Source organism: Equus quagga, unplaced genomic scaffold (genome assembly GCF_021613505.1).
Source record: "Equus quagga isolate Etosha38 unplaced genomic scaffold, UCLA_HA_Equagga_1.0 146_RagTag, whole genome shotgun sequence".
In the NCBI taxonomy this organism is placed as follows: domain Eukaryota; kingdom Metazoa; phylum Chordata; class Mammalia; order Perissodactyla; family Equidae; genus Equus; species Equus quagga.
Window position 1 is genome coordinate 2,293,534 of NW_025796728.1, and position 26,366 is coordinate 2,319,899.

Here is a 26,366-nt window from a genome sequence, read left to right on the forward strand (position 1 = left end):
CCACGTCTTATAAACATCCTGTAGAATCAGTGAAAAAATGGTGGGCTCAACATAAGAAAACCCGGGTTTGAACTTTTGTTTCGACATTTACTAGCTTCGTGACCTGGGGTACGTTACTTAATAATGACCTGGAGCCTTAGCTTCTCCATCTGTAAAATGGGTTTGATAATATAAAGTGCTCTTCACAAAGTCTGGCGTATACTAAATATTGGATTAAGTACTAGTTATTAGTCTTCTACAGAGGATGTTCTGGGAAACTTAAGGTCTTAAGTTTTCTGTCAAGTTATCAATATAACATATATGTATTAAATTATGCCATCACTCATAACATCCAAAAAAAATTCATTTTTCCAATCAAAGAAAACCTGAAAGTTTTTCTTTTATTTTTCCTCCCCCTACCTTTTGCTTTTCAGTTAGGCAGTTTTAAATCAAGAAAGGTCAGAAGTCAATTACATCACACCAAGGCCAGTGATTTGCAGCAAAGAGGTGTCATAAGCAACAAGATGTAGTATGGATACAAATGGGTCTTGAATCAAAGATAACCATTGTCTTAGTCTGTTCAGGCTGCTATAACAAAAATACCATAGGGTGGTGATTTAGATAACAAACACTTATCCCTCACAGTTTTGGAGGCTGTGAAGTCCAAGATCAAGGTACCAGGAAATTGACGTCTGGTGAGGACCCACTTCCTCCTTCATAGACAGCCGTCTTCTTGCTGTGTGCTTACATGACACAAGGCGGGAGGGAGCTCTCTGGGCTCTCTTCTATAAAGGCACTAATCCTATTCTTGAGGGCTCCACCCTCATGACCTCCCAAAGGCGCCACCTCCAAATACCATCACATCGAGCATTAGGTTTCAACACAAGAATTGGGGGAGGGACACAAATATCTAGTCTATAGCAATCATTCCTAAGATGAAAATGCCTTTTGGAAAGACAAAACTCTCACTGGCCAATAAGACTGTGCTAACGCCAAACACAACAGTAGAATGGGCAAAACCTGATTTTCATGCCCTTGACCATCCCAGTTAAAGGGAAAAACATTTCTGTTACATACCCTGCAAACCCTAATCATCCTATAAGGGCCCTAACAGTCCTTCATCTCTCCCTCTATCCATTTGACCTTCAGGAAAGAATCTAAAACCTCATTCATACTATGAGTTACTGCTGCATGTGATATGCATTTGCATTCTAACATCCTACAAAGTCTCAAGTTTGAGTAAAGCTCTACAAGTGAAATGTCAAGAATTTGCTATTAAAGTGTAAGTGGGTAGGGAGGCCTCCCTGGGAGGGCTCCTAAAATTACTCCTGTGGGAAGAATCTACTTTCCAACCTTGATGAAATATCTTCCCTTGTTCTAATTAATGCCTCCTTTCTAAGGGTGAGTACAAAGTCCTTTGTGCCCTACTTGCCATTTACAGTACATTATTTAAGCTGCAAATGTATTTTCTCAGATCGTTCTCACCATGTTACATTAAGCTGGGAAACCTCCCTGAGTGAGTTATCACTCGGTGCTGTCTGGGCTTCCATGTGACTGTGCCATGGAAGACTGATTCAACCCACCATCAACATAACGGGTTTAAGATTATCTCCCAAACAAGACATCATTCCGAGTCACCTCGCTACCTTTCAGAGAGATCACAGACCCACTCTAGAGGTACACCCTGCCAAGGAGTGCTGAGCGCTTTCTCTCCACAATGCAAAGCCTTGTTCACCATTGCATCCCCAAGGCCTAATGCAGTGCCTGGAACTTCATTTAGCAAGCACTAGCAAATGCCTCCTGAATGAACGATTATTGAGCAAATAACTTTTTCCATTCTCACTTCAATTTGTGATGCGTAGAGCTGGGCCGATTCTGAAGTCTGTTATTCTGAAGACATGGCTATGAAACATGTTCCCTGATCTAAGAAGATAGAAGTAGGAGGGTAATTCCCCATCCCCAGCATCCCAACACCAGAAATCAATTGCAAAAGGGTCTGACTCATCAACTGTCACTCAAGATCTTCTGGCAATTGTCCAATTACTAAAGACCTTTTCTAAAATATATTTCACATCACATTTCAACACATTATTTTGGTTGTATCACTAAAACTATGGCTTAAACTGTATTGAAATAAAGCTATAATTACCCATTTATCATATTCTTTTGTTGCTCATCCAATAGAAAATAGAGTTAGCTGCCCAGTTTTGATATACTAATTGCCAGTGATACTATGGAAAGTATAATGTTCATGCTGGCACCCAGTGGGCAGCTTTTTAAATGTGAAATTGTCTCATCAAATCTCATTTTGAAATAAGAAAATTAGTTCATACCTCATTTTCAAGGCCCCTGTTCACTCAGTGTATTAAGGCCAGCAAACTTCACTGCTTTGGGATTTAAATGGCATATACTGAACGTCACTTACCCATACGGCTCCTGGGCTCACACTTCAATGACTTAATGCAGTTTGTAATACCAGTTTCTTAAAAGCTCCATACTTTACCCTTAATTATGGTACGATGTTATTCAAAGTCACACTATTAAGAAATCTTTCACTCAACCTAAACTTTATAGAATGCTACTAGCAGCAATCTGCCTCATGAAGGATTTGTGGGGCGCCTAAAAGTGAATTAAAATGATCTCCTAATTGCCCGGTTACTCAGGAATACAGCAGGTGGAACACACAGCTGTGGTCATGGGACGTGTTGGAACTGATCTTATGAGCTCCTCCTCCCCACGTTTATTTTATTATTGATGATTCTAGGATCATAGGTTTAGTAGACATTTGTTAAAAGACTGTGTTACACCTGTGGATAACATAGCCAAGTTACGCTGTTACATTCTCTTCTGTAAGTCATCGCACTTTTCTATTGCCTTGCATAACTTTCTGATGTATAGGTATTTGTCCCCCAAATTAAGGTATTTGAATTCTTCAACTGATATGTGGCATTCTTTCTTTTAAATTTGCTGTTCTGACTCAATTTTTTTCTTCCTTCCATCATATATTCTCTCCATGACAGGAAAATCACCAAGGAATCCAACTGGACATGACATGAAATTCCATAAGGGCCAGAATCCTGTCCACCACTATATCCCTAGCAAGATGTACTGTATCTAGCACACAGGAGGTATCACTTACTGAATAAGCTTTCTTGAGTGTATGAATGAATGAGCAAACCAGTAAACAAAAGAATTGGTGCTACAAGCCATGGCAGAACAAAAGAAAATAGGATAGACTATCCTTCTAAAATAAAAGGCCTTGAAAGAAGACTGCATGGCGTATTGGATGAAGAGGTTCCTTACTGAAAACATTGAAGACATGCCTGGATTTGCTGTGGGAAGTAACTGAAAGAAGGTATGGGAAAGCTCCATGAAAATGCTTAAGCATTACTCAGAGAGAGTGTCTTGAATATGATGACATCACATTGTGAGTAAAACAGACTAGAGCTGGCAATTACTTTATTGAATTGCAGCAATCACAGAGTCAACCCCAGAGCAGGGGTGCAGTCGATATTTACTGAACGAATTTGTGGCCCTGGTTCAGGCCTCACAGAATGGAGATGGGTGAAGGCCATAGCTGAACTTGGGAATCTGGACAGAAAGCATGTCATGGCACAGAACCTCCAGATACAGAAGCATCCTTTTTCTTGATTTTACTTGTAGATGTTAAACCGATAATACAGAAATTGACACTTAGGTACAAAAGTTTTCATTTTTCAAAGTTACTAAGGTTAAGGTATATGCCCAGATAAATGAGTATAGGTCACTCTCCTTTGTTTTGTGAATCCTTTCCAAAAATTATTCTAGACTATTCACCATTCCCTGTGTGGTTGAAGTTCAAATCAGAAACTTGAGAAATGGCAATTGGCCAGACAGGGTAGAAATCAAATAAACTGAGCTACATGTGACCTTTTTCCAAATCAGGGCATACATTCATACATACAACAAAAATTCTGATATTTAGGCATTCTCATTACTTAGTGAGATTTTAGAAAAGACGTTTAACATATAACACAAAGGAATTGTTACATGGTTTGAGTGTACACTGATTTTTCTAGGAATGCATTTACTGTGATAATCAAGACACAACTGTAAGATTTTTGTTCAAAACTACCAGGAGTTGTCCACCATTTCAGAAAATCATATCCAATGACAACACTGTTAGCGATGTTGCCAATGTAATGATCTGCATTTGTAGCAGATAGGGTGTTCCACACACAGGTGCAAGCATCTGATAACTTGATTTTATCTTCTAGGATGGTTACACCCAAGCTTTTTACTGAAATACATTTTATTTTATTAAAAACTGCTTTCTTTTTTTTCTGCTTTATATTACAGGCAGAGTACTATATTCATTGTTTAAAAGTATATACACAATGCAGATCATGTTAACTTTGAATTTCCTTTCAGAATAACCAGAAAAAAATATTTTTTATAAAAGGGGACACTGAGTCTTGGAGGGTTGAGAAAACCATAATCTCATCCAGCCTTCTTACTCTACAACGAAACTAAGGTTCAGAGAGGTGAAGTAACGTGCTCAAGACCACAAAGCAAGGTGAGGACCAAACTGGACACGGAGTTCTCCTTAGAGCACACTGCGTTGCCTCCAAGTGATGCCCACAGAAATGCACAGAGGGAGGAGAATGAATCGCACCTTTCAGAATGAGCTGATGACCATTAGACCCAAGGGGCAGGGACTGAGGTGGTCTGTCCGTCGTCTCTCCCTCCCAGCACAAGGGACAAGATGCTTTAGAGAAGTTGGGATTTTTTTCACCTTAAAAGCCTCACACGCTGGTTTTTGTACTGAGCTTATGCAAACTGAGCTCTGGCCAATTCAGAGCTTGTCTCTAAAAGGCACACGGCGAAAGAAGGCACTCGTAAGGCATCTGTTTAAGGTCGGCTTTAAAGTGAAAAAAAAGCAGAAAGACCATTATCTTGAGAAAGCCATATTCCATTATTATCTTGAACTTTCAACAGTACTTTAGGCTGAAGAAACTAAGGGATATACACTCAATTTAAATCAATAAATGGTGCCCCAGTTCTAGGGCTTGAGTTTAGGTATTCTAGTCAGATGGAGTTCATAGGAGGTCTGAAGTCGTGAACTACTAGGTGGAATGGATAAAGGGCATGTCCCAGTGGCTTTTATTAAAACATTAAAACAGTATGAGACCTTCCCAGAAGATAAACACAAGGTAATTAGCATTTATCTCAAAGCTGGCTTCTAGCCACATCACTGCTCCACATTTATGAAGCAAGAAAATTCTCTCAAGTCAGTGGCTTCAACAGATAGTACTCAACTAAGTCATACAGGGCACTCTCAAAGTAGGAAAAGAGAAGCAAGCCAACAAACTGTATTCTCTTAAATCATCATCTACATTTAGCCTGAAGTCACAGCTACAGCTACGAGTCCACCAACCTGAGATTAGGGCTGTCTTCCAAACCTTAAAGGAAGATTAAAACAACAATATTGTTTTCATGTTAAAGCTAATACCAGCCATTATAATATTCGTGATCAACTTATAAGCTAAAATGACTCATCTTGTCTTTTGGACTCAGCATGGTAAAGATTTTCCACTTTTGTTCACATAGTTGCCATAAAAGGCCTGGTATTTCAGGATGAAAATCCTGAACCTGTGTAATAGACTCTGCTTCGAATGAATATGATCCTAAACACCTATGCAATTGTTTTTTATCAAATTAATGGAATTTGTACCTATAAAATAAAATAAAATGCAATATATCTGAAGTTACAAACATGCTAAGCCAAAACATTTAACTCTCTGTGTGGAGTGATACACAGAATTGCCTTTCACATTATCTTAAATGAGGTCGGAGGCAGACACAGCAGGCGGATGGAGGCACTGGGGAAGCTGACTGTTGCAGATGTACTGTGGCAAAGGAACACGGCTGATGGTTTTAAAACCCTAGGGAGAAAAATAAAGAGTTCATTATTATGGTCATTTTCTCAGAATTTCTTCTGGGAGGACCGAAACGAAAGCAGGGTGGTTAATCTGGGTTTATGTCAATAAGATCTCTCAGTGGGAGGCTGCTCCCATGTCACCCATGGGACCTGCTCAAGTACCATCAGTGAGAAAGCCCAGAAATGAAGAGTGAGGTGGAGGCAAAAGATATTCCCTAGGGAGCAAAACATTCATTTTGCTGCACAATGCTGAGTACTAAAAAGAGCATTAAAAAGCAGAAAACTTGTTCCATCTAAACCATCCCACTTACTGGGCAATACGCATCTTATTGGAGAAGGGCTCCGGCTGCGAGAAATCTGGAAAACAGAAAAGTGTAATGTGAATTACACAGTAGGTGGAGCTCAGAGAATGAATCCTCTTGACCTTTTTTTCCCTAAAACCAGCTAAATAGTTGCTATGAGGCACTTTAGAACTATGATTTTTCTCCCCTAAGGTTGAGCACTGCAATTACTTTCATACTTCCTGAAGGAAATGGGCATTCAATTTAAATTATATTATTAATTAAAAGCTGGCCTCGATGACCTAGTTTTTTGTTGCTTTTTGTTGTTTTTTAGTGGTTGCTAATGACTTTGAGATTGGATGCTCAGTGGCCATATTGAATTCAATGCTTTCTAGAAAATAAAAATTATTATTATTATTATTATTAGCTAATTAAAGCTAAAGTGATCAAATACTCTCTGGCAAATTGTTTATCTGAATTATTTTATATGTCCAAAATGCTGCCCTATTAGGACAACCAGAAAAGAATCATTTTTCAAATCTCACCTTTGCTTTCACTAAGCAAAAGCCACCACCTATACCTAAAAATCTGTCACAGCTCAGAAATAACTGACTATAAGCATCATTCTTGCTCTGAGCTTTTAAACACTTTAGATAAATAGACACTAATAAACATGGAAGCTGGGGTCGGCCCCGCGGCCAAGCGGTTAAGTTCGCATGTTCTGATTCGGTGGCCCGGGGTTTGCTGGTTTAGATCCCGGGAGCAGATCTAGGCACCACTCATCAGGCTATGGTGTGGCAGCATCCCACATGGAGGGACTAGAATGACCTACAACTAGGATATATACAACTATGCACTGAGGCTTTGGAGAGGGGGAAAAAAAGCAAGAGGAAGATTGGCAACAGATGTTAGTTCAGGGCCTGTCTTCCTCACCAAAAAGCATACCTTAAAAAAAACTCTCAAGATTTCCTTTTTATTGATCTGTCCACTAAATGTGCTATCCTTTCACTTTTACCTACTGTAATTATTTATTCATGAAAAAGGATAATTAAGTTATATTAAAACCTCCAAGAGCAAAAGAACTGTGTGAGATACATGCCTTTTCCATTCTCAGGTCATTTCCTCCACCTGATTATCCCTGTCCAATTTCCCAGCCCATTGAAATTCTGTTAGATCAAAAACCAGTGTCCCCATGAACGTCTTCCTCACCACCAAATCCAGAAGGCATCTCTGCCTCCTCCGATAGCTCTAGCCCTTTGGGCCTCTTTTGTGGACTGCATCGTATACCACATTCAGTTACGTGGTTTAAATCATATTGATCTTCTTATATTGAAACCCATTCAGGGAAGAGACCATGTTTTAGTGATTTTTGTGCCCCCTCCCCGAAATCTCACATTCATCAGATACAGATGGAATGCTTTATAAGGACATTATCAAGTAAGTGTACCAACACCTACTTGAGTAGGTGGAGTAACGATAGATGCTTGCTAAGCTCAGGAAGAAAGGTGGATCTTATTAACTGCAGAGATTTTTATTTTTGTCTTCGGTTTTGTCTTGCTGAGGGGGTTTTAGAAATTTAGAGTAGAGTTGCATTACTACAGGTGATTTCAGAGAAGTGGAGCATTGCCAGATGTGGTTCTCCTTCTCCACTACTCTCCCTGAAACTAGGTTGAACAAACATTTAAAGAATTTTTGTGCAAAGGAACAACAAATTGTAAGCCTATCTGGTGTCCCCATGTCTTGGTCCAGCCCTGTATTCAAAGGCATTGACTAAATATTATTTGTGGAATAAGTGAACAGTGGTAAATCATAATAATGTTTTTAGGGATGTTATCTCCATCATTTTCAGAGATGTTTTTGTTCTTATTTTTTTTCTTTGACAGAAGTGTTAGTAATCCTCTTAAGAACTAACACACAAAGAGATTAATCTTATTCTTCCTACTTTGAAGTTTGGAAGAAAATTAATGCCTGCAATGCCCTTTATATACTATTGAAGTCCAGACCATTTGAGCGATTTCTCCAACAATAAGTCCTGGAGGAACCAGGGACCTGTGCAGAGATCCATTGACTAAGGGTCCCGTCTCCATTCAGAAGACTAACTGATATCTCACAGTCATTTTGATTCAAAGATAAAAATAAAACTATGAAACAAGTCTAGTATTCTTTCAACTAAGAAAAAACTATTTCTACTTCTTTCTTTCAAAAATGATAAATCCCTTCGCCTAAGGTGGTATAAAAATCAGTTTGGGGTTATTGAAACAGATTCCCTTTCTGCCCATAGACTTGTGATCACCTCTTTTATAGGCAACTCTAGAAGAGAAAAATATTGACTGTAGGATGATTTTATGTAAAGATGATTAGACAGATACATACTGTGCTTAAACCAACATGGCTACGGGGGCAGATGGGACTTAGACTCCTGCTGCGACACCGACTTACAGATCGCACTGAATTCCACTGAAAAGAGAGAGAGAAAAATAGTCCATAGTTTGTGAAAGGTCACATGGCTCAAAACAATATGCACATCCCATAGAACCAGAGGTTTTGCTGATATGATTACACTCGCCCATTACTGGTCATCAGCACAACATTCACTCCTGTCACTTCCCATAGCTCCCCAATATTTGACAATAACTTCAGGGTACTTCTCAAATAAAATCCCATTTCAATGAACCATGGGATATTCAAATTCTTGGTGCTAGTAGAATTTTGTTTTGATGAGTAAGCCGTTAGAAATTACATTCAAATTTGCAAGTGTTGGTGAATGCAAGCTCCCCGTGGTGGGCAGGGATTTGTGTGTTTTGTTCATTGCTGAACCCGCAGCACCTAAACACAGTGCTGGGCTCATAAATAACTACTGAATAAGTAAATATTATTGAATGTACTGAATTAACGAATGAGTGAGTCACCACTGCTGCCCATCTACTCTCTAACTAAATGAATGAATAAGAAGAAAACTATATTCATTATAATGAGATTTCACTATAAAAGCCTTCTTACAAATTTCCCTTCATTCAACTCTTTCTTTTTCCAAGTTCTTCCTTTTAGGGTATTCTCGTTTTGTTTCAGGAGTTTAAGCTTGGGCAAATGTTGGCGATATGCTTGATGGGAGAGAGAGAAATTAAAAGACAATTGCTATTTTTTGTAGAACATAAGAATAGTTGACTGTTTTCTCTCCCTCCCTTCCAAATTGCACTGCAGACAGCCTACAGTAAGAGTTTCTTAACAGAAGGTGATTATTGTAGTGGCAAGGAGCATGTTTTATGAGCTCATTCACTGTAGAACATGTATGTTTGTCAGATCAACAGAACCCAGTTTCTATTGGCTCAACTTTCATAGCATACAATAATTTATAGAGATACTATTAGCTATAGTGGGATGTTTATGGTGCAAAAACTCTTTTCTTAAGTTCCTTTAAAATACACTACTCCCCTTCTCCACTATATGTGTGAAAAGCTGCCATGAAGCACTTCCCCTATTCTGCAGTTCAAAGAGAGAAGGAAGAGAGATCATTCAGATAATGGCTTTGCTCTGGACTGAGGAGCTTCACTTCAGAATTTACTTAGCTCTTTCTAGGACGTCTAAAAACTGCATAACTATACAGAACAGCCAAGCACCCGTGGCCCCCAGTTCCCATACCCCATCCCCACCACAACACACACACCCACCCCTAAGACTCCACTTGGAAGGCTGCCCAATTGTTTAACGAGTTCAAAACATTCTACAACCAATGTCTATGGGAAGCAACCATCCAAAACTTATCGGCTCCTCTCCCCTCACCCCTTCTGCCCTCTTTTTCTCCATCCCGCCCCTCCCTACACATCATACCAAGGAGAGAAAAACAGGGCACATTCATCATTTCCCAAAATGGAGAACTGTCAGTAAAAATTTGTCAGACTGTTTCCTGAAAGTGACTCACTTTTAAACGTTTAGAGTTACAGAGTGTCTCCAATAAGGTGAGCACAAATGGTTTGCCCTTATAATAGCACAATATTTCTAAGATGGAGGTGGCAAATATGACCAGTTCCACCTTATAAATAAAGCGACAAAGAAATTACTGCCTGGAAATTAAGAAGAACTGTGGAAGAATCAGAGAAGAGAATCTGTTCTTTTCCAGCCACTCCCTTTTCTCTCCTTTGTATGAAGTTTTAGCAAACAACCCTTCTTGAACTTCTTTTATAGAATCTTTGGGTTTATAAACGTTCTCGAACTTGTGAATCAAACACTTGGGATGAATTGTCACTATGCAAGGCCACCGTACAAAAGCCCCTCTCTTGGTGACAGCTTCTCCCTTCATAATGACATTGTCATTCTCCATGAGAGCAGGCCAGATGTGATACAAGACCAAGGGAGCAGTGAAATCGGAGTCATAGCTGCGACGGTACCTATTTTAAACACACAAAAGAACAAGAAAGACAAATTAAGCAATTATGCAGCATTACTGGCGAAGGGGAGGACGTCAGTGTAAATTTTCACTTCTGATTATTCTCAGATCTAAATAAATATGGATCCTGATTCTGTTATTAAAGAGACAGTTGTGAGCTCTTAGAATAGCAACCAGTGATAACAAGGACCCAGCATGGACTCACTAAGAACAAGTCACGTCAAGCTAATCTTGTTCCTGCTCTTCTCAGGATTACAAGAGGTGCAATTCAGGGAAATGCTAGAGATGAAGACGATCTGAAGTCCCATAGGCTTCCTACAAGATTTCTCGTGCTATATTTGTGGACAAAATAAGAGAAATATAGGTGGATGATTAACTTAAGTAGGTGAATCAGAAACTGGTTCAACGATCATATCCAAAGAGGGGTGATTAATGGGTCAATGAGAACCTGAATGAAGGTGTGAAGGTCTCTCTCTCAATCCTGTGAGAAATCAACATGTTCATCAATAACTTGCATGAAATGTAGAAAAAAATGTTCAAAGGTGGGGAGTGGGTAGGAAAAAAAAAAAAACAGAGGACAGTATCAAAAACTAGCTCAATAGGCTGGAACAATAAGCTGAATCTAATAAGATAGTATATAATGTGGACACATATGAGGCCCTGCAGTTGACTCTAAAAAGCATTTAATTGCACAGATAGAGGTGATAAATGGCTTAATCACAGCACAAGTACAAATATAATAGATTTTAGTTGACCTCAAAATGAATCACCAGTGTTATATAGCTGAATAAGACAAAGAAAATCTCCTACAAATTAGCTGAAAATAGAGAACAAGAATAGAAGGGGTGTCAGTGCCTCTAGGCTAGTCAGTTCACAGTACGGGACTACAGTCAGGGTGGACACTTTCCAAAAAGGAATACTCAGAAGACCATGGAGCACAGGCCAAGGAAACCAGTCTATTTGTCAAGAAGTCTCAAACCCCCGTCATATGGAAAAAAACCCGAAGCCAGAAGGCCGGAAAGAAGATTTGAGTAATTGCTCTCAAATGTGTGAAAGGCTGCCAAACAAATGCAATCACTATTAGGAACTCCAGTTTCAGCTCCAGTCATCCAGGAGTACAGTGCCCCCAAGAGGCGGCATGATCCTCTGACTAAAGGCAGGTCAGCAGGAGGCCCACCAGAGGTCTGTGAAATGTGCAGATTCCATAAACTGAAATGGGTGAATATTTCTGAGGGGTACGATGCATCTTGTAAAGGAAAAGGAATAAAAGAAGAGGGGTGAAGATGATATGTTCTGTGAGAGAATAAAAAAGACCCAACTGCAGTGTAATGTTCTAATATCCAGCTCTTCCATGAGTGGATGCACGCTGGGAGCAGTGATCTGAAGAAAACTAGACATGGAAATGGCAAGAAAATATGATATTTTATAAGGCAATTGGAAATGCCATCATTGTGATTTCATAAGCAAAGAAAGGTATGTGGCCTCTGTCATCAACAAGCTCACAGGGATAATGGGCTATCACCAACCCATAGCTGTACAGCCTGAAGAAAGACCCAGACAGAGCTAACATTTCCTGGATTCTCACTACATGCCAGGGAGCATCCTAACCGCTTTATCTGAATGATCTCAACTAACCTTCTACAGCCCCAGGAGGTAGGTACCATTATTTCCCTCTTTTGACAGAGAAGAAACTAAGGAACAGAAAAGTTACGTAACATGCCCAAGATGGTACAGCTAATTGGTGGTGGAGCCGGGATTTGAACCCTGGCAGCTTGACACCAGAGCCTCCATTCTTAGCCACTACCTTGGCCTCCTCCCAGATGATCTCCAACTACATCATAAGATCTCATAAAGTTTCAGTAAAATGTTCTAAATTAATTTAATTTCTTCTAATTTATAAAGGAAATATTTACCACGTAAAAGTTGGTAGAAATTGAATGGTCCTCGATAAAAGAATCTAGAGCAGTCACTCTCAAATGTTAGTGTGCATGAGAAACACCTGAGTGCTTGTTCAATTGCAGATTCCTGAGCCCCACTCCAGACCTACCACATAAAATATCATGGCATGTGATCCGGAAATCTGCATTTTTTAACAAATATCTTGAGTAATTCTAATGCAAGTGATCCATACCCCACACTTTGAGAAACCTGGCCTAAATAAGGCAATAAAAACCAATAAAAGCAAAAAAACTAAAAAACCAAACAATCCAAATAAAAAATGGGCAGAGGATTTGAATAGACATTTTTCCAGTGAAGACATACAGACAGCCAACAGGTACATGAAAAGATGCTCAGCATCACTAATCATCAGGGAAATGCAAATCACAACCACAAGGAGCTATCACCTCATACCTGTTAGAATGGCTACTATCAAAAAGACGAGACAACAAGTGCTGGTCAGGATATCACAGGGAACCCTCATGCACTGTTGGCGGGAATGTAAAGCAGTGCAGCCACTACAGAAAACAGAAGGCAGCTGCCTCAAAAAATTAAAAATAGAGCTACCGTATGATCCAGCAATTCCTATTCTGGGAATTTATCCGAAGAAAACAAAAGCATTAATTGGAAAAGATACATGCATTCCATGTTCACTGCAGCATTATTTACAATAGCCAAGATATGGAAACAACCTCAGTGTCCATCAATGGATGAACGGATAAAGAAGTTGCGGTATACACATACAATGGAATATTAGCCATAAAAAGAAATGAAATCTTGCCAGTTGCCACAACATGGATGGACCTTGAGGGCATTACGCTAAGTGAATTAAGTCAAACAGAGAAAGACAAATACCATATGATCCTATTTATCTGTGAAAACTAAAAAAAAACAAAGAAACAAACAAAAACCAAGCTCATAGATTCAGAACACAGATTGGTGGTTGCCAGAGGTGGGGATGGGAGGTGGGCAAAATGGGTTAAGGAGGTCAAAAGGTACAAACTTCCACTTATAAAATAAATAAGTCAGGGATGTAATATACAGCATGATGATTACAATTAATAATACTGTGTTGCATATTTGAAAGTTGCTAAGAAAGCAGATCTTAAAAGCTCTCATCACAAGAAAAAAAACAGATGTTAACTAGACTTGAATCATTGAATCATAGAATCATTATGTTGTACACCTGAAACTAATATGTTACATGTCAATTATATCTCAATAAAAAGAATTTTTTTAACAATAAAAAGTAGTACATGTTTGTATTTATATAGCACCTTTCTTTTAAAATGTTCTGGGCAGGCTCCAGGTACTCACTAGTTCTCCCCAAGATCACTATGTTCCATGGAAATCATAAAATCATCTCCAGATCACATTTGAGTGAGAAGGAAAATGACCAGGAGAGGGCCCTGCCCTGTAGCACAGAGAAGGAAATGGCAGGGCCCGGAGATCAGGCACTGTTTGCTGACTGCCCCCCGACCCCACCCCCCCCCCCCCCCAGAGTTCTTTTCCCTAAATTGTTCCCAGGGAAGACAGATAAGATCATTTATTTATAAAGAATCTCTTAGGTTCTGCTCCTGTATCTCTTACTTGCAATCGTTAAAAACTTCTCCATCGGCCCCAAATGCAATATCTAGGGGTGGTTCTAAAGTCTGCATTGCAAAAGCAATGCAACATATCTCCTGGATGAAGTTACTGAGGAGGCAAAAGTCAGCTTCAGGAGGGAATGAAATCTTGGGATTGACATTCATGGCTCGGATCACATCCTGAAAAACAAAAAGATGGCATCACCTTGTTACCAACCTGTGACAAGAAACTCTGACAATCCTAAGGACATTATGACTGATGTGAGGTGGGAAAAGAGTCTGTGAGTGACAACAGTTAAACAAAAAAAGAGTGCATGTACCAAAAGGAGAAAGGCTCATTAATAGGGAAGGAGAAAAGATAAGAGTACAAATGACACACTAAAGCCCCCCCCAAAAAACAACTAAAGAAAAAACCCTCAGTAGCTTTTATTTATTATTTCTTTATTGTTCTATTCTGGGCAAGTTATACGATGTGCCAAAAAGAACCCTGACTTGTTCATCATATATAATAATAACAATTATAATAGCTTGCTTTTATTGAGAGTTTACTAGGCACCAAATCTTGTGCTAAGCAAATTACCTGCTTTCTTTCATTTAATCCTCTCAAGAACTCTAGGAGGTCATGACCATTGTTGCTCTCATTTAAAAATTAGAAAATTAAAGCAGAGAGAGGTTAAGTAAATGTGCAAAGTCTCACAGCTAGTAAGTGGCAGAGCCAGGAAGCAAATTCACATCTATCTTTCCCAAGGCTCTTAAGCACTAGTGTATCCTATCTTCCAATCTTAAGGGCCCATCTAAAGACTAGAACTATAAAGCTCAGAACGTTTTCCCCCATAAAAGGCCTAAGAAAGAAACAGCCAATCATGACTGGTTCTACAAAGTAAATTGGATGCTGCTCACTTCTACTCTTCCATTACATAGAAGCAATTCTAAGCACTGGATGGATTTCTGAATTATTAGTATTCAATGTAACAACAGCAGCAGCAAACCAGACCCAATAAGAGACCGAACACTTACGTTAACACTGCTTTGGGAATCATATAGATCAAGATGACAAATGATATAATCCGAGACAGCATCCTCAAAGTCATTTGACTCCACATAAGATGGTGTCAGTGATTTTCTCACACGGATCTTGAAATGTCTGAATGCCATTTTAGCTACATGGAATGCCTCCTGCACATCAAAAAAGCAGGAAATTTATTTGGTGGGAGGAGGGGGGTAATGAAGTCCAAAGCAAGGAATGACGAAAGAATGCCCACCAAAAGTTCAACATCATATCGGTCTTCTGATAACTAAACACAGTGGTCAAAACTATTTTTAATCTGGGAGAAAATACTTATCTAAATTTTGAAAAGTATGTAAATACATATATGACTATCCACATTCACTAATTTCAAAACACTTGACCATTGTTCTAGCAATCCTGAGTGTAGGAAACAGGACAGCACAGAGGTTTAGGAAATAAATCATCTGTGGTTACCTAAATACTTGAAAAGTGCCAGTTGATGCTATGATCACACAGCAATATCATATTACTGGTGGAGAAATAAGAGAAAATTATCAATCTAGTGTTTTGTCATACATAGACACATATCAAGTGTCTGGCATGTTTCCTGGAATATATTAATTCAACAAATATTTATTAAATGCCTGTTATATAGTAGACACTGGGAAAACTCAGTTATGCATGAAAAACGTGCTCTGTACTGACAGAACTTTAACCAATTCAGTAATTAACTCTTAGTTATATAAACCAGAGGTTGGCAAACATTTTCCTGTAAAGAGCCAGAGAGTAACTATTTTTGGTTTTGTACGTCACATACTGTCTCTGTCACTTTGTTTTTACAACCCTTTAAAAATGTAAAACCATTCTTATAGTCTTAGTTCTTCAGTGATATTTCTCTTAGAAATACAGGCCTGGGCCAGGTATGGCTCACAGGTCATAGTTTGCTGATCCTTGATATAAATGAATAAATACAGGACAAAGTTCAGGAGATTCTGATAATTCTGCTCTCATACCATGTTCTGTCTTGTTTTTTTATATTAACTGTCCTTATAATGGACTCAGTATCTCAATATGGTTCCCACTGAATAAATGCATTTGCTTTGGGAATCAAGGATTGTATATGAGCATTTTTTAATCTGCCATACTCAAGCAGCTGCTCAAGTTAGCAGTTTTAGGAACTGCACTTAGTTAAACAAAGAGTTAACACAAAAACAGTCTTCTGATTTTTCTAAGAACAGAAGGAAACAAATGACTACAATAGTATATCCACTGTGTATGGCCCATATAGGAGATTCAGTGCGAATCAACTTTGTATATATACCCATTTGAGATAGACCTGCATTTATGGGTACTTCAACATAAATATTAATATACATGAAGTTACTGATTGTGAAGATGATTCATCCCAAATATCTGTAATGAAAGGAAGGAAGGAAGGAAAGAAGGAAGGGACAAGAGGAAAGAGGGAGAGAAGGACATGGAAAGGACAGGTGGAAATCCCACCCTCCTCAGTGACCTCAGGATCTACCAGTCTTTTTAAGCTGTACTGCTCAGTTTACCAAACCGCTCTCTCGCCGCGGCGCCCACGTTCGCCTGCAGCGCAGCCCCGGGAGCGTCACGTACCACGGTGGCGATGTAGATGATGCGCTGCACGGTCTCGGCTTTGTCGACGCAGCGCCGCAGCAAGCACTGCGCATCCAGGCGGGCCTGGGAATAGGCGTCACTGAAGCGGGACAGGAGGGCAGCCTTGCGCGCAACGCTGGACAGTTTGGCGCGATTTGGGGACGGGCTCCTGATCTTCGCGACCGCGGTGGAGGGGCTGGCGGAGCGGCTGCGGCTGCGGCTCTGACTGCGGCTCTGACTGCGGCTCTGACTACGGCTCTGGCTGCGGCTGTGCGGGGCAGGGCTAGGAGACCGGCTCCTGGTGGACCTGTTGGGAAGCAAGAACCAAGCATCAGGGAAGCGCTCTGCTTCACTTCTCTCTCGTTCCTGGACTCTGCTTCTTCTCCCCACGGAAACTGCAAATACTACCCAGGAGCCATGGGCCCCTGTAGGCCGTGACAGAGGCCACTTCCAGGACCTCCCCGCTAGGCCTGATCGAGGCAGTGTCTCCACCAGGCCTCAAATATGACCACAACCAAGAAACAATACCCTACATTTGCATGGTGAATTCGAATTTATAAAGCACTTGCAGTCACTCAGCACCTCAATTTATCCTTTAAGCAGCTGGGTGAGGCCAGCATTGATCGTTCACCAGTTTACAGACAAGGAATTTAAAGATCAGAAAAGTTAATAGAGCTATCCCAGAGAAACACAGCTAGGAAGATCCAGAGCGAAAGAAGTCAGATTTTCTCTGTTTCTCACCCCAACCTCACATCACATGAGCCTTATGGTATAAAATGAGATGAACACTGGTGGAACAATGAGGAAGAAGATCTGTGTTCTCGCCCCAGCTCCACCAAGTCATAGCAATGGGAACATTTGAAACCATTTCTCCTCTCCAGAGCCTCAGTTTCCACCTACATAATTTTTGCCTATGTTGGGGTGGGGGCGGGGGCTGGAAGATCAAGTGAGCTAATACATGTGATGTACTTGTGAATTGTATAGGGCTATATCAGTGAAACGTATGCTGCTACCAAGCACAGAGTGAATTATCAGACTAGCTAGACTAAAGGAAATGGGGCCCCAAAAAGGGAAGTTTTGTAGTAGAAACTATAGGGCAAAAGGTAGTGCAAAGCTGGGGCTGGCCCCGTGGCCGAGTGGTTAAGTTTGCGCGCTCCGCTGCTGGCAGCCCAGTGTTTTGTTAGTTCGAATCCTGGGCGCGGACATGGCACTGCTCATCAGACCACGCTGAGGCAGAGTCCCACATGCCACAACTAGAAGAACCCACAACGAAGAATACACAACTATGTACCGGGGGGCTTTGGGGAGAAAAAGGAAAAAAAATAAAATCTTTTTAAAAAAAAAAAAGGTAGTGCAAAGCAGACTCTCTAAAGGGGTAAAAAAAAAAGCCCTCATTTCCAGTGTTTGCCAATTTCCATGGTGCAACAAATTTATACTCCCACCATAGCCAATTTCAAGCTATCAATGTGACGTCCTTGAACTCGGAGTTAGGCAGAAATACCCAGAATCGGTTCTTGGGAGGCAGTACAAGCTGGCACCAGCACAACACTGGTGGAGTACTTCCAAAAAATGAAAGGTTAAGGTGACATTTAGGGGAATGGGGACCAAAGGTGGGGGTGGCTTTGATCCTCTGAATCAGGGCATGTTGAGGGTAGGAGGGAGTTGTTAGAAAGAACAAGGAAAATGGAGAGATTCCAGAAAGGAACATCCTCCTTTGTCCTCACTTAACGCTGTCAGAATGACCCATCTTAATGTTCTGTGCATCAGTAGACAGGGATTTCACAAGAACATCTGCATACTCCATCAAACAAAGTGAGCTACAAAACAGAAATGCCCTACAGTACCGTGACAGCTGGGCATCGCTGGAGAGAGGACTCCTAGGCCTCAGAGAACAGGACCCTCATATTATGGAACATTCTTTTGACATGGTGCCACCTCTTGCATTATTGGCCCACTCAAATCTGGTTTTAAGCTAAAGAATTTTCCTTTTGTGTGTCTGTTTCATTCCTTAAGTTTCACTGTTAGCCCAAAATCAATTAGCGCCCAAGTACTGGCAATCCAGGAGGGGTTTTCTCTGTCTGGAAGGGTGCAGTTAGAGAAAACCAACAATTTACAATTCAAGACTTCCCATATTGTTAGGTTTGGGGTTCGGGGTGTCATTTTACTTTTTTTTCCAAGCCAGGCTTTTATTACTAACTCAACAAAAGAAGCTTAAATGGGAAGATCTGTGAGAATTTGTCAGACCTTCCTTGGAGTGCAGATTTTTCCGCAGACAGAGCGGCTATCTCGTCCTTCAGCGTTCGGAGCTGTTTCTCATAATCGGATATCACTTCCATACTCCGCGGGTCTTTGCTCCGCTTTTCAGCACCCCTCGGCTCCGAGCCCCTTGGCTCCGATTTCCTCTGCTCCGAGCGCCTGTGCTCTGAGCTCCTATGCTGTGAGTTTCTATGGCGGGCGTCCTCCTGGGCTTGAAGAGATTTAAGCCTGAAAAGAAAAAAACAATTTTTATTTGAAAAGAAAGAAAGAAAAGAGAGGAAGGAAGGGATGCAAGAAAGATAATAAGCAACAATTGGTATAATTAACAACAGAAGCTAATCTACTTAGTATGCCATTATTGCATCAGAAAACTCTGATGGAAATACATAGGAAGAAACACAAATTAGCAAAGCGCAGAATGCCAGGATCAGGGCGCTACTCCATGTCTGCAGCTTGCATGGAAAAAGGCTCCTGAAGAAAGGATACACATTCACATCCTCTAGCAAAAGCAGAGTGGGCTTCTAGCCATACTTTTCTATACTGATTTTAACTGTGCAAATCTCCTGAAGCCTTTGACTTCCAAAACCTATCAAGAAGCTGGTCAAAGATATATTCTTCTATCCTCACTAGCTTTTCAATTCTCAGAACAGATGGAATATGGGGAAAAACTACCATGGAAATTGAATAACCTCCACAATACTACATGGAAGTGTGGACCTGTGAAAATAATGTATTACAGAAACAAAGTTTCAACAGTAAGATTGGCATCCTCATTAAGATACAGAGAGGCATGGCCATTATAAAACAGGAGGAAAAGCCATAAGATGAGAACAAGCTGTGATGAAAATGATGATGGTGTAAGATGAAAAGGTAGGGGTAAGATTAAGAAGGATGTGGAGAAAGTAAAAATGCAATAGCAGAATTAAAAGCTGCACTAGAAACAGTAAAGAACAAAATCGGTGCTATAGGAAAGCACTGAGCAATATGACCAATGCATGTGAGAAGTTTTATCAAATAGGAACTAACAGATGAAAATGATGATGAGAGAGGAGACAGAAGTAGGAAATAGAACAGCACTCCAAGCTAAAAGTTATGGGTGTTCCTGAGGAAATCAGAACAATTGGAACATGTGCGAAGGTCATAGAAAGATATTCATATACATATGTATCTTAATACAACTCCCATTTGCTCTTTTTTGGGTAAAAAATCAAAATTAAGATTCAGGAAAATATAACCTTAAAGGATCAGTGTTTATTTTCTACAAATTTTCCTTCTAGAAATTCCCTTCTAGGAATTTATCTCTAGAGAATAATCTGAAATTTAAATTAAGATTTGCCACAAAAATTACCACAATGTTATTTCCAATGTTGGAAATTAGTATCAAAGTAAATATTCAATATTAGGAAAATATCCAAATGATGGAATGTGATGCACCTATTTAAAACTGAGTTATGCAGTATTTTTTCTTAGTAATAAAGAAAAACAACATTAAGTGAAAAAATAGGGTCCAAACTTGCATACTTATGCTTATTTTATAGTCTTAACTCTACTTTTAATGTTTAATTGGAAGAAATAGCAAATGGTAATAGTAACTGGCTCTAGAATTATGAAAGGGTTTTTAGGATCCTTTATGCTATGTTGTACTTTGAAAATCGTCTATGGTAGATAGGTAATGTTTTTGTAGTAAGAAAAATACATAAAACATTAATAAAAATATTGCTGCCTTTCCTTTTCGATTGTAAACAGATTCTTTCATATTGTAATGGAGCACCAAAAAAGCTAAATTCAAAGATTAATCAGCAGGCTGCAATAATCCTGTCATTTTTTTCTTACTGCTTTTTTAGCTGATTTATTTCCTCCTCTGCAGCCAAAAGGGATATGGCCGATCTGTTCTTGGTTTCTTCAAGAGTCTTTTCAGTTGCACCCAGACTGTAAGAGAAATCAGTAACTAAAGACAGATTTTCCAAAATTGGCAGACTTTCTAAATCAAGGCATAGGTTCTCTTGGGAAATTTTGGCATATGATATAAATTCAACTTAAACAAGATCAAATTATAAGACATCTGCATTCAATCAGATGATATTGCAAATATTATGGTGCACTTGTATGCAAAAACATGCTAGGATCCTTTCTCAATGTCAAACAAAAAGAAATAACAGAGCTACAATTCCTACAAGACTATGTAATAATTATGAAAATTAGAATGTAAAGGACAATGGAATTTGTTGAATTCCTTCTTCTCACTCTCCTAATTCAACTGCTCTGATTACACCAAATCCCCACGTTGCCCCTCTCTATAAAATCTCCATTTTTCTGCACTATACTAACACCTATTCTCATTACTTTGCACTATAGAGCTGCATTTGACTTAATTTTCCCAGACTTCCTAAATATGAAAAAAAAATTATTTGCCCACCCATGAAGTCCTCCACAGTAACACTTGACTACCAAGTATTTCATGTCTTCCTGCCTCTCACTTCCACCACTTATGGAGCGTGATTTTCCTGAGTTTTCAACATAACTCAGTCATTATTAGTTTCAAGGACTCTCTTCATTGTAGACAAATAATAATTTCTTTAGGTCTATCAAAATTTAAAAAGAACTGGGGGTGTGATGGATGACATTAGATGAAAACCAATGGTTCCCAATTAAGATGTTCTAGTACAGTGAGGGATCATGGGTTGGCAAAGGCTTCTTGTCTTCTCTGACCCTACTTTCCTGGAACATCCAGGCTCTTTCATCATAGTGGTCCTGAGGTTAAGAGAGGGCCACCACTATCTAAACTCACACCCGTCTTCCTCTCCCTTCGAGGGCCACTCCAAGTGCCGTGGCTTACTCTCTCAAGCAAAGTTTGTCTCCCCCTCTCCTGAGCTCCTCCAATGCTTAGGTCACATTTATGATCTCATTACAAACACACTGGGAACTACTTGAGGAAAAGGACTTTGTGTTATTCATCTCTTTATCCCAAGTGCCTAAAACAATGCTTGTCACATAGTAAATATTTAAAAAAAAAGAAGAATGAATAAACTAAACATCTAAAATCTAACACAAATCCAAAGTATCAATAACTTCACATAAGGCTACCAGCGGTTGAAAGGGAATTGCTGAGATTTAACTCAAATGTGAATATGCTATAGTTTTAAGAAGTATATTTGGGAAAAATGAACATTTTTATCAAGAGAAATTGTAGAAAATTAAAAGAAGAAAATAGAACCAAGAAAGGAAGGAGAGTATGAACAAGGATAAAGTAGTTTTTTTCTCTCTCAAGACATGGCATATATAAGTGAGCACATATACATATAAGCAAACATATGTGCTAATTTGGCGCCCATGGGTGACATACAGAGAGAAGAAAGGGAGGTACATTCATGTGCCAAGCATTTGTTTTAAGCAGGTTAACATATTTAAATTTTTTCTTACAGATGTATTCATTCATTAAGCAAATTATTGAGAACTTACTATGTGCCAGCCATGATGCTGGGTGCTGGGGACACAACAGGTCAAAATAATGATACAAGACAGTGACCCCTTGGAGCTTCCAGTCTAGTGGATTATAAACATGCAAACAAATTTTTTAAAATTCCAAATTGAGGTAAGTGCTATTCCTAGATCATTGTGAAAGAGAATTAAAGAAAGAAGAGAAGAAAGATCTTTCAATGTATGGTGGTCACAGACTCTGAGATGTCACATTTAAGCTGAGACCTCAAGCATAATAAAGAGCCAGCCATGCAAAAAGCCAGTGGAAGATTTCCATTTTTCTGAAAAAGCAAAGCCTTACGGTGAGGAAGTAGACAGTAGACTAGATGAGGGGAGCCTGGTATGAGAAGAGGGAGGGCTGTGAGAGCCCTGAGAAGGAGTTCAGAATTTTCTCCGAAGTGTAAAAGGAGGTTACTAACAGCTTTTAAGCAGGAGGGTGGCTTTGAATATTTGCTGTGTGGAAAATGGATTGTAGCAGAGAATGAAAGCACAAGAATGAAAGCAGAGTAGCCAGTTGGAAGGCAACTGGTTGAGGCAACAGGTATCAAGGGCAATGGTAGAAGAATAGAAGAAAGGGACCAGTGTAAGAGATGTTTAGGAGATAGATTTAACAGGATAGTCTAATAGATTGGATATAGAAATGAGGACAGGTGAGATTCCCAACCAGAGTCCAGGCGTAAAATCTAGTGGTCTTCCCTCGTCTAGGGTTCATCAAACCTGGGCAGACCTGTCCCCATTCAGCACTGCACTGGAGTTTTCACCTTTGGAAATGAGTCACAACAAACCAGTCTCCACCAGGTTAGACATTGTGAAGCTTCCTGGATGGGCCACCTATTCCACAACAGGTAGCACCCTGGCCTTAGAGACAAGTAGGCAGGGTAAGGAGAGGAGAGCTGACTACCATAGAAAGTGAGGAACAGCCTCCGTTATCTGTGATGCCTTGAATAAAAAATAGAATAAGAATCACAGGTGGGTTAAAAACAAAACTCTAGGAAATCCAGGGTAAAGCAGCAAGCACCTCCCTGTGTGCAACTTTCAAATGTGGGGGGGGGGGGGCAGTGTGTGTAAAGACAGAGAGTGCACACACAAATGGTAAAGAAAACAGGGCAAAAGGTAAATGAAAGGTTGTATGGGTGTTTTGAGTACTATTCTTGCAAATTTTCTATGTTTGAAATAATTTCCAAATAAAATGTTTTTTAAAAGCATGCAGTCATGGGAGAGACATCAGCATCATGGTGGAGTGAGCGTGCCCAGGACTCTCTCCTCTCCAACATACAACAAAAAGGAGCAACGATATTCCAACAAAAAATATCCTAATAGCACAGGAATCCTCGGAGACCCACAGCAGCCAAACGACAGAGTGTGGAGAGGCTGGAGCCCCCCTCGGAGGAGCTAGAATGGCGTAAGAGAGAACTTCGCTCCCTCCCCTAGAGACTGGGATTGATGCTGCAGGAGGCTCTTCAAGGGAAGGAGTCAGGGAGGGGCCATGCATCAGCAGGATCACCCAGGACTCCTCAGGGCCCTTGCAGCCCAGATGGAAGCCCTCTAACGGGGCGAAAGTTTTCATATGGGGTGACCTCATCAAGCCAAGACCCCAGGAAAGCAGATAACAAGAGCTGATTGGGAATCCCGGGTCTGCACGCAAGAGACAGCACCCCCGTCGCAACCTGTGCTGCGCTGCGTCATCTTGGCTGAAGGCAGAGGCCTCAGAATATGCAGCTCTCAACCCCCTCCTAGTGATGACAGGTTGTAACTGCAACCTATCACAATGGGGAAGACCCGTCCATCTTCCAGCATCCATCAGTCCATCAAATCTCCAGACCAGAGGGAAAACAAGCACCCAGAATTATGTCCTGAGGACTCAGAAATAAGTAAACTAAATGACAATTAATTCAGAATAGCTATCATCAAAAAACTCAGTGAGGTAAAGGAAAATATAGAGAAACAAGTCAACGAGTTCTGGAGTTACTTCACAAAAGAGATTGAAACTATAAAGGATAATCAATCAGAAATGCTAGAGATGAAAAATACAATGGAAGAAATAAAACATAATATGGATTCCCTGAATGCCCGTGTGAACGCCATAGAGGAGCAAATCAGCACAATCCAAGATAGGTTGAATGGCTCCAGCCAGAGGAAGAGAGAGAACTAAGACTAAAAAGAAATGAAGAAAATCTCCAAGAAATAGCCAACTCAATGAGGAAATGCAATATGAGAATTATAGGTATCCCCGAGGGCAAAGAAAAGGAGAATGGAGCAGAAAGCATGCTCAAAGAAATAATAGGAGAGAACTTCCCAAATATAGGGAATAAGAGAGAAATGTATGTGGAGGAAGCTTTCAGGTCTCCTAGATATGCCAATGTAAAAAGAGGTACTGCAAGGCATATAGTAGTAAAACTGGCAAAAGTGAATGACAAAGAAAGAATACTCAAGGCAGCAAGGTAGAAGAAAATAACCTACAAAGGAACCCCTATCAGACTTTCAATGGATTTCTCTGCAGAAACCTTACAAGTTAGGAGAGATTGGAATGACATATTCAAAACTTTAAAAGATAAAAATCTTCAGCCAAGAATACTCTATCCAGCAAAAATATCCTTCAGATATGAGGGAGAAATTAAATCTTTCCCAGACAAACAAAAGCTAAGGGACTTCGTAGCCACAAGACCTCCTCTACAAGAAATCCTCAAGAAGGCTCTCATACCTGAAAAAAGAAAAAAAGGGAGAAAGGGGTCACAAAACACAGAGTAAGGAGACAGATAGAATCAGAATAGGATAGCAAATATACAGCTATAGCATTAGGATAAAGGGAAGGAAAACACCAAAAACAAAGACAATCTTGTCACTTTAACCACAAACTCACAACACAAGTTGGAATAAGAGATGACAAGAATAACTTAGGAGGGGAGGAGGAAAGGGACTAAATCAGTTTAGGCTAAGGAAATAAGAGGCCATCAGAAAATGGACTATGTTATGCATGAGATTCTGAATACAAACTTCAGGGTAGACACTAAACTAAAAAACAAAACAGAGACACAAAAAATAAATAAGGAAAAAGCTAAGAAACGCAGCACAAGAAACTGCAGAAGTCAATGGGTAGGCCAAAACACACAGGATGAGAAACAAAGGAAATCCAGGAAAACCAGAAAACAAATGACAGAATAACAGCATTAAGCCCTCATGCATCAATAATCACCCTCAATGTAAACAGATTGAACTGTCTAATAAAAATACACAGAGTGGCAAGATGGATTAAAGAACAAGATCCAACAATCTGTTGCCTCCAGGAAACACACCTCAGCTCCAGTGACAAGTACAGGCTCAGAGTGAAGGCATGGAAGACAATAATCCAAGCTAATGGCAAACAAAAGAAAGCAGGTGTCACAATATTTATATCAGACAAAGTAGATTTCAAGATAAGGCAGGTAAAGAGAGACATAGAGGGTCAGGATATAATGAGCAAACGGACACTACATCAAGAAATAATGCTTATAAATATCTATGCATCCAACACAGGAGCACCAAACTTTGTTAAGCAACTATTAGAAAACCTAAAGGAAGATATCGAAAATAAGACAATAATAGTAGGGGACCTCAACACCCCACTCATATCATTGGACAGATCATCCAGACAGAAAATCAACAAGGAAACAGTGGAATTAAATGAAAAGCTAAAACAGTTGGACTTAATAAACATATATAGCACACTTCATCCAAAAACAGCAGAATACACATTCTTCTCAAGTGCACATGGAACATTCTCAAGGATAGACCATATGTTGGGAAACAAGGCAAGCTTCTATAAATTTTAAGAAATTTAAATAATAACAAGCATCTTCTCTAATCATAATGCTATAAATCTAGAAATTAATTACAAGAAAAAAGCTGAGAAAGGGACAAAGATTTGGAAACTAAA

At 39.8% G+C, this 26,366-nt stretch overlaps 1 protein-coding gene and 1 long non-coding RNA gene across 2 annotated transcripts in view; both read right to left on the minus strand.

Annotated features, from left to right (window-relative positions):
* Nucleotides 1-3,619: 3,619 nt before the first annotated feature.
* LOC124232928 (uncharacterized) lies at nt 3,620-6,257 on the minus strand. Its single transcript, XR_006886945.1, has 2 exons — nt 6,211-6,257; nt 3,620-5,903 (listed from the first exon to the last, which is right to left on the minus strand). It is a non-coding gene; the product is annotated as an uncharacterized LOC124232928 (long non-coding RNA).
* A 2,109-nt stretch (nt 6,258-8,366) lies between these two features.
* The window catches only part of LOC124232911 (mitochondria-eating protein-like), a 40,436-nt gene continuing 22,436 nt past the window's right edge, over nt 8,367-26,366 (minus strand). Inside the window, exons 5-12 of the mRNA XM_046649822.1 lie at nt 20,810-20,905; nt 18,965-19,204; nt 16,721-17,027; nt 15,106-15,264; nt 14,093-14,268; nt 10,442-10,565; nt 8,554-8,637; nt 8,367-8,402 (exon numbers count right to left, since the gene is read on the minus strand). Coding sequence (XP_046505778.1) covers nt 8,367-8,402; nt 8,554-8,637; nt 10,442-10,565; nt 14,093-14,268; nt 15,106-15,264; nt 16,721-17,027; nt 18,965-19,204; nt 20,810-20,905 — 1,222 coding nt within the window. The remainder of the gene's footprint in view (nt 8,403-8,553; nt 8,638-10,441; nt 10,566-14,092; nt 14,269-15,105; nt 15,265-16,720; nt 17,028-18,964; nt 19,205-20,809; nt 20,906-26,366) is intronic.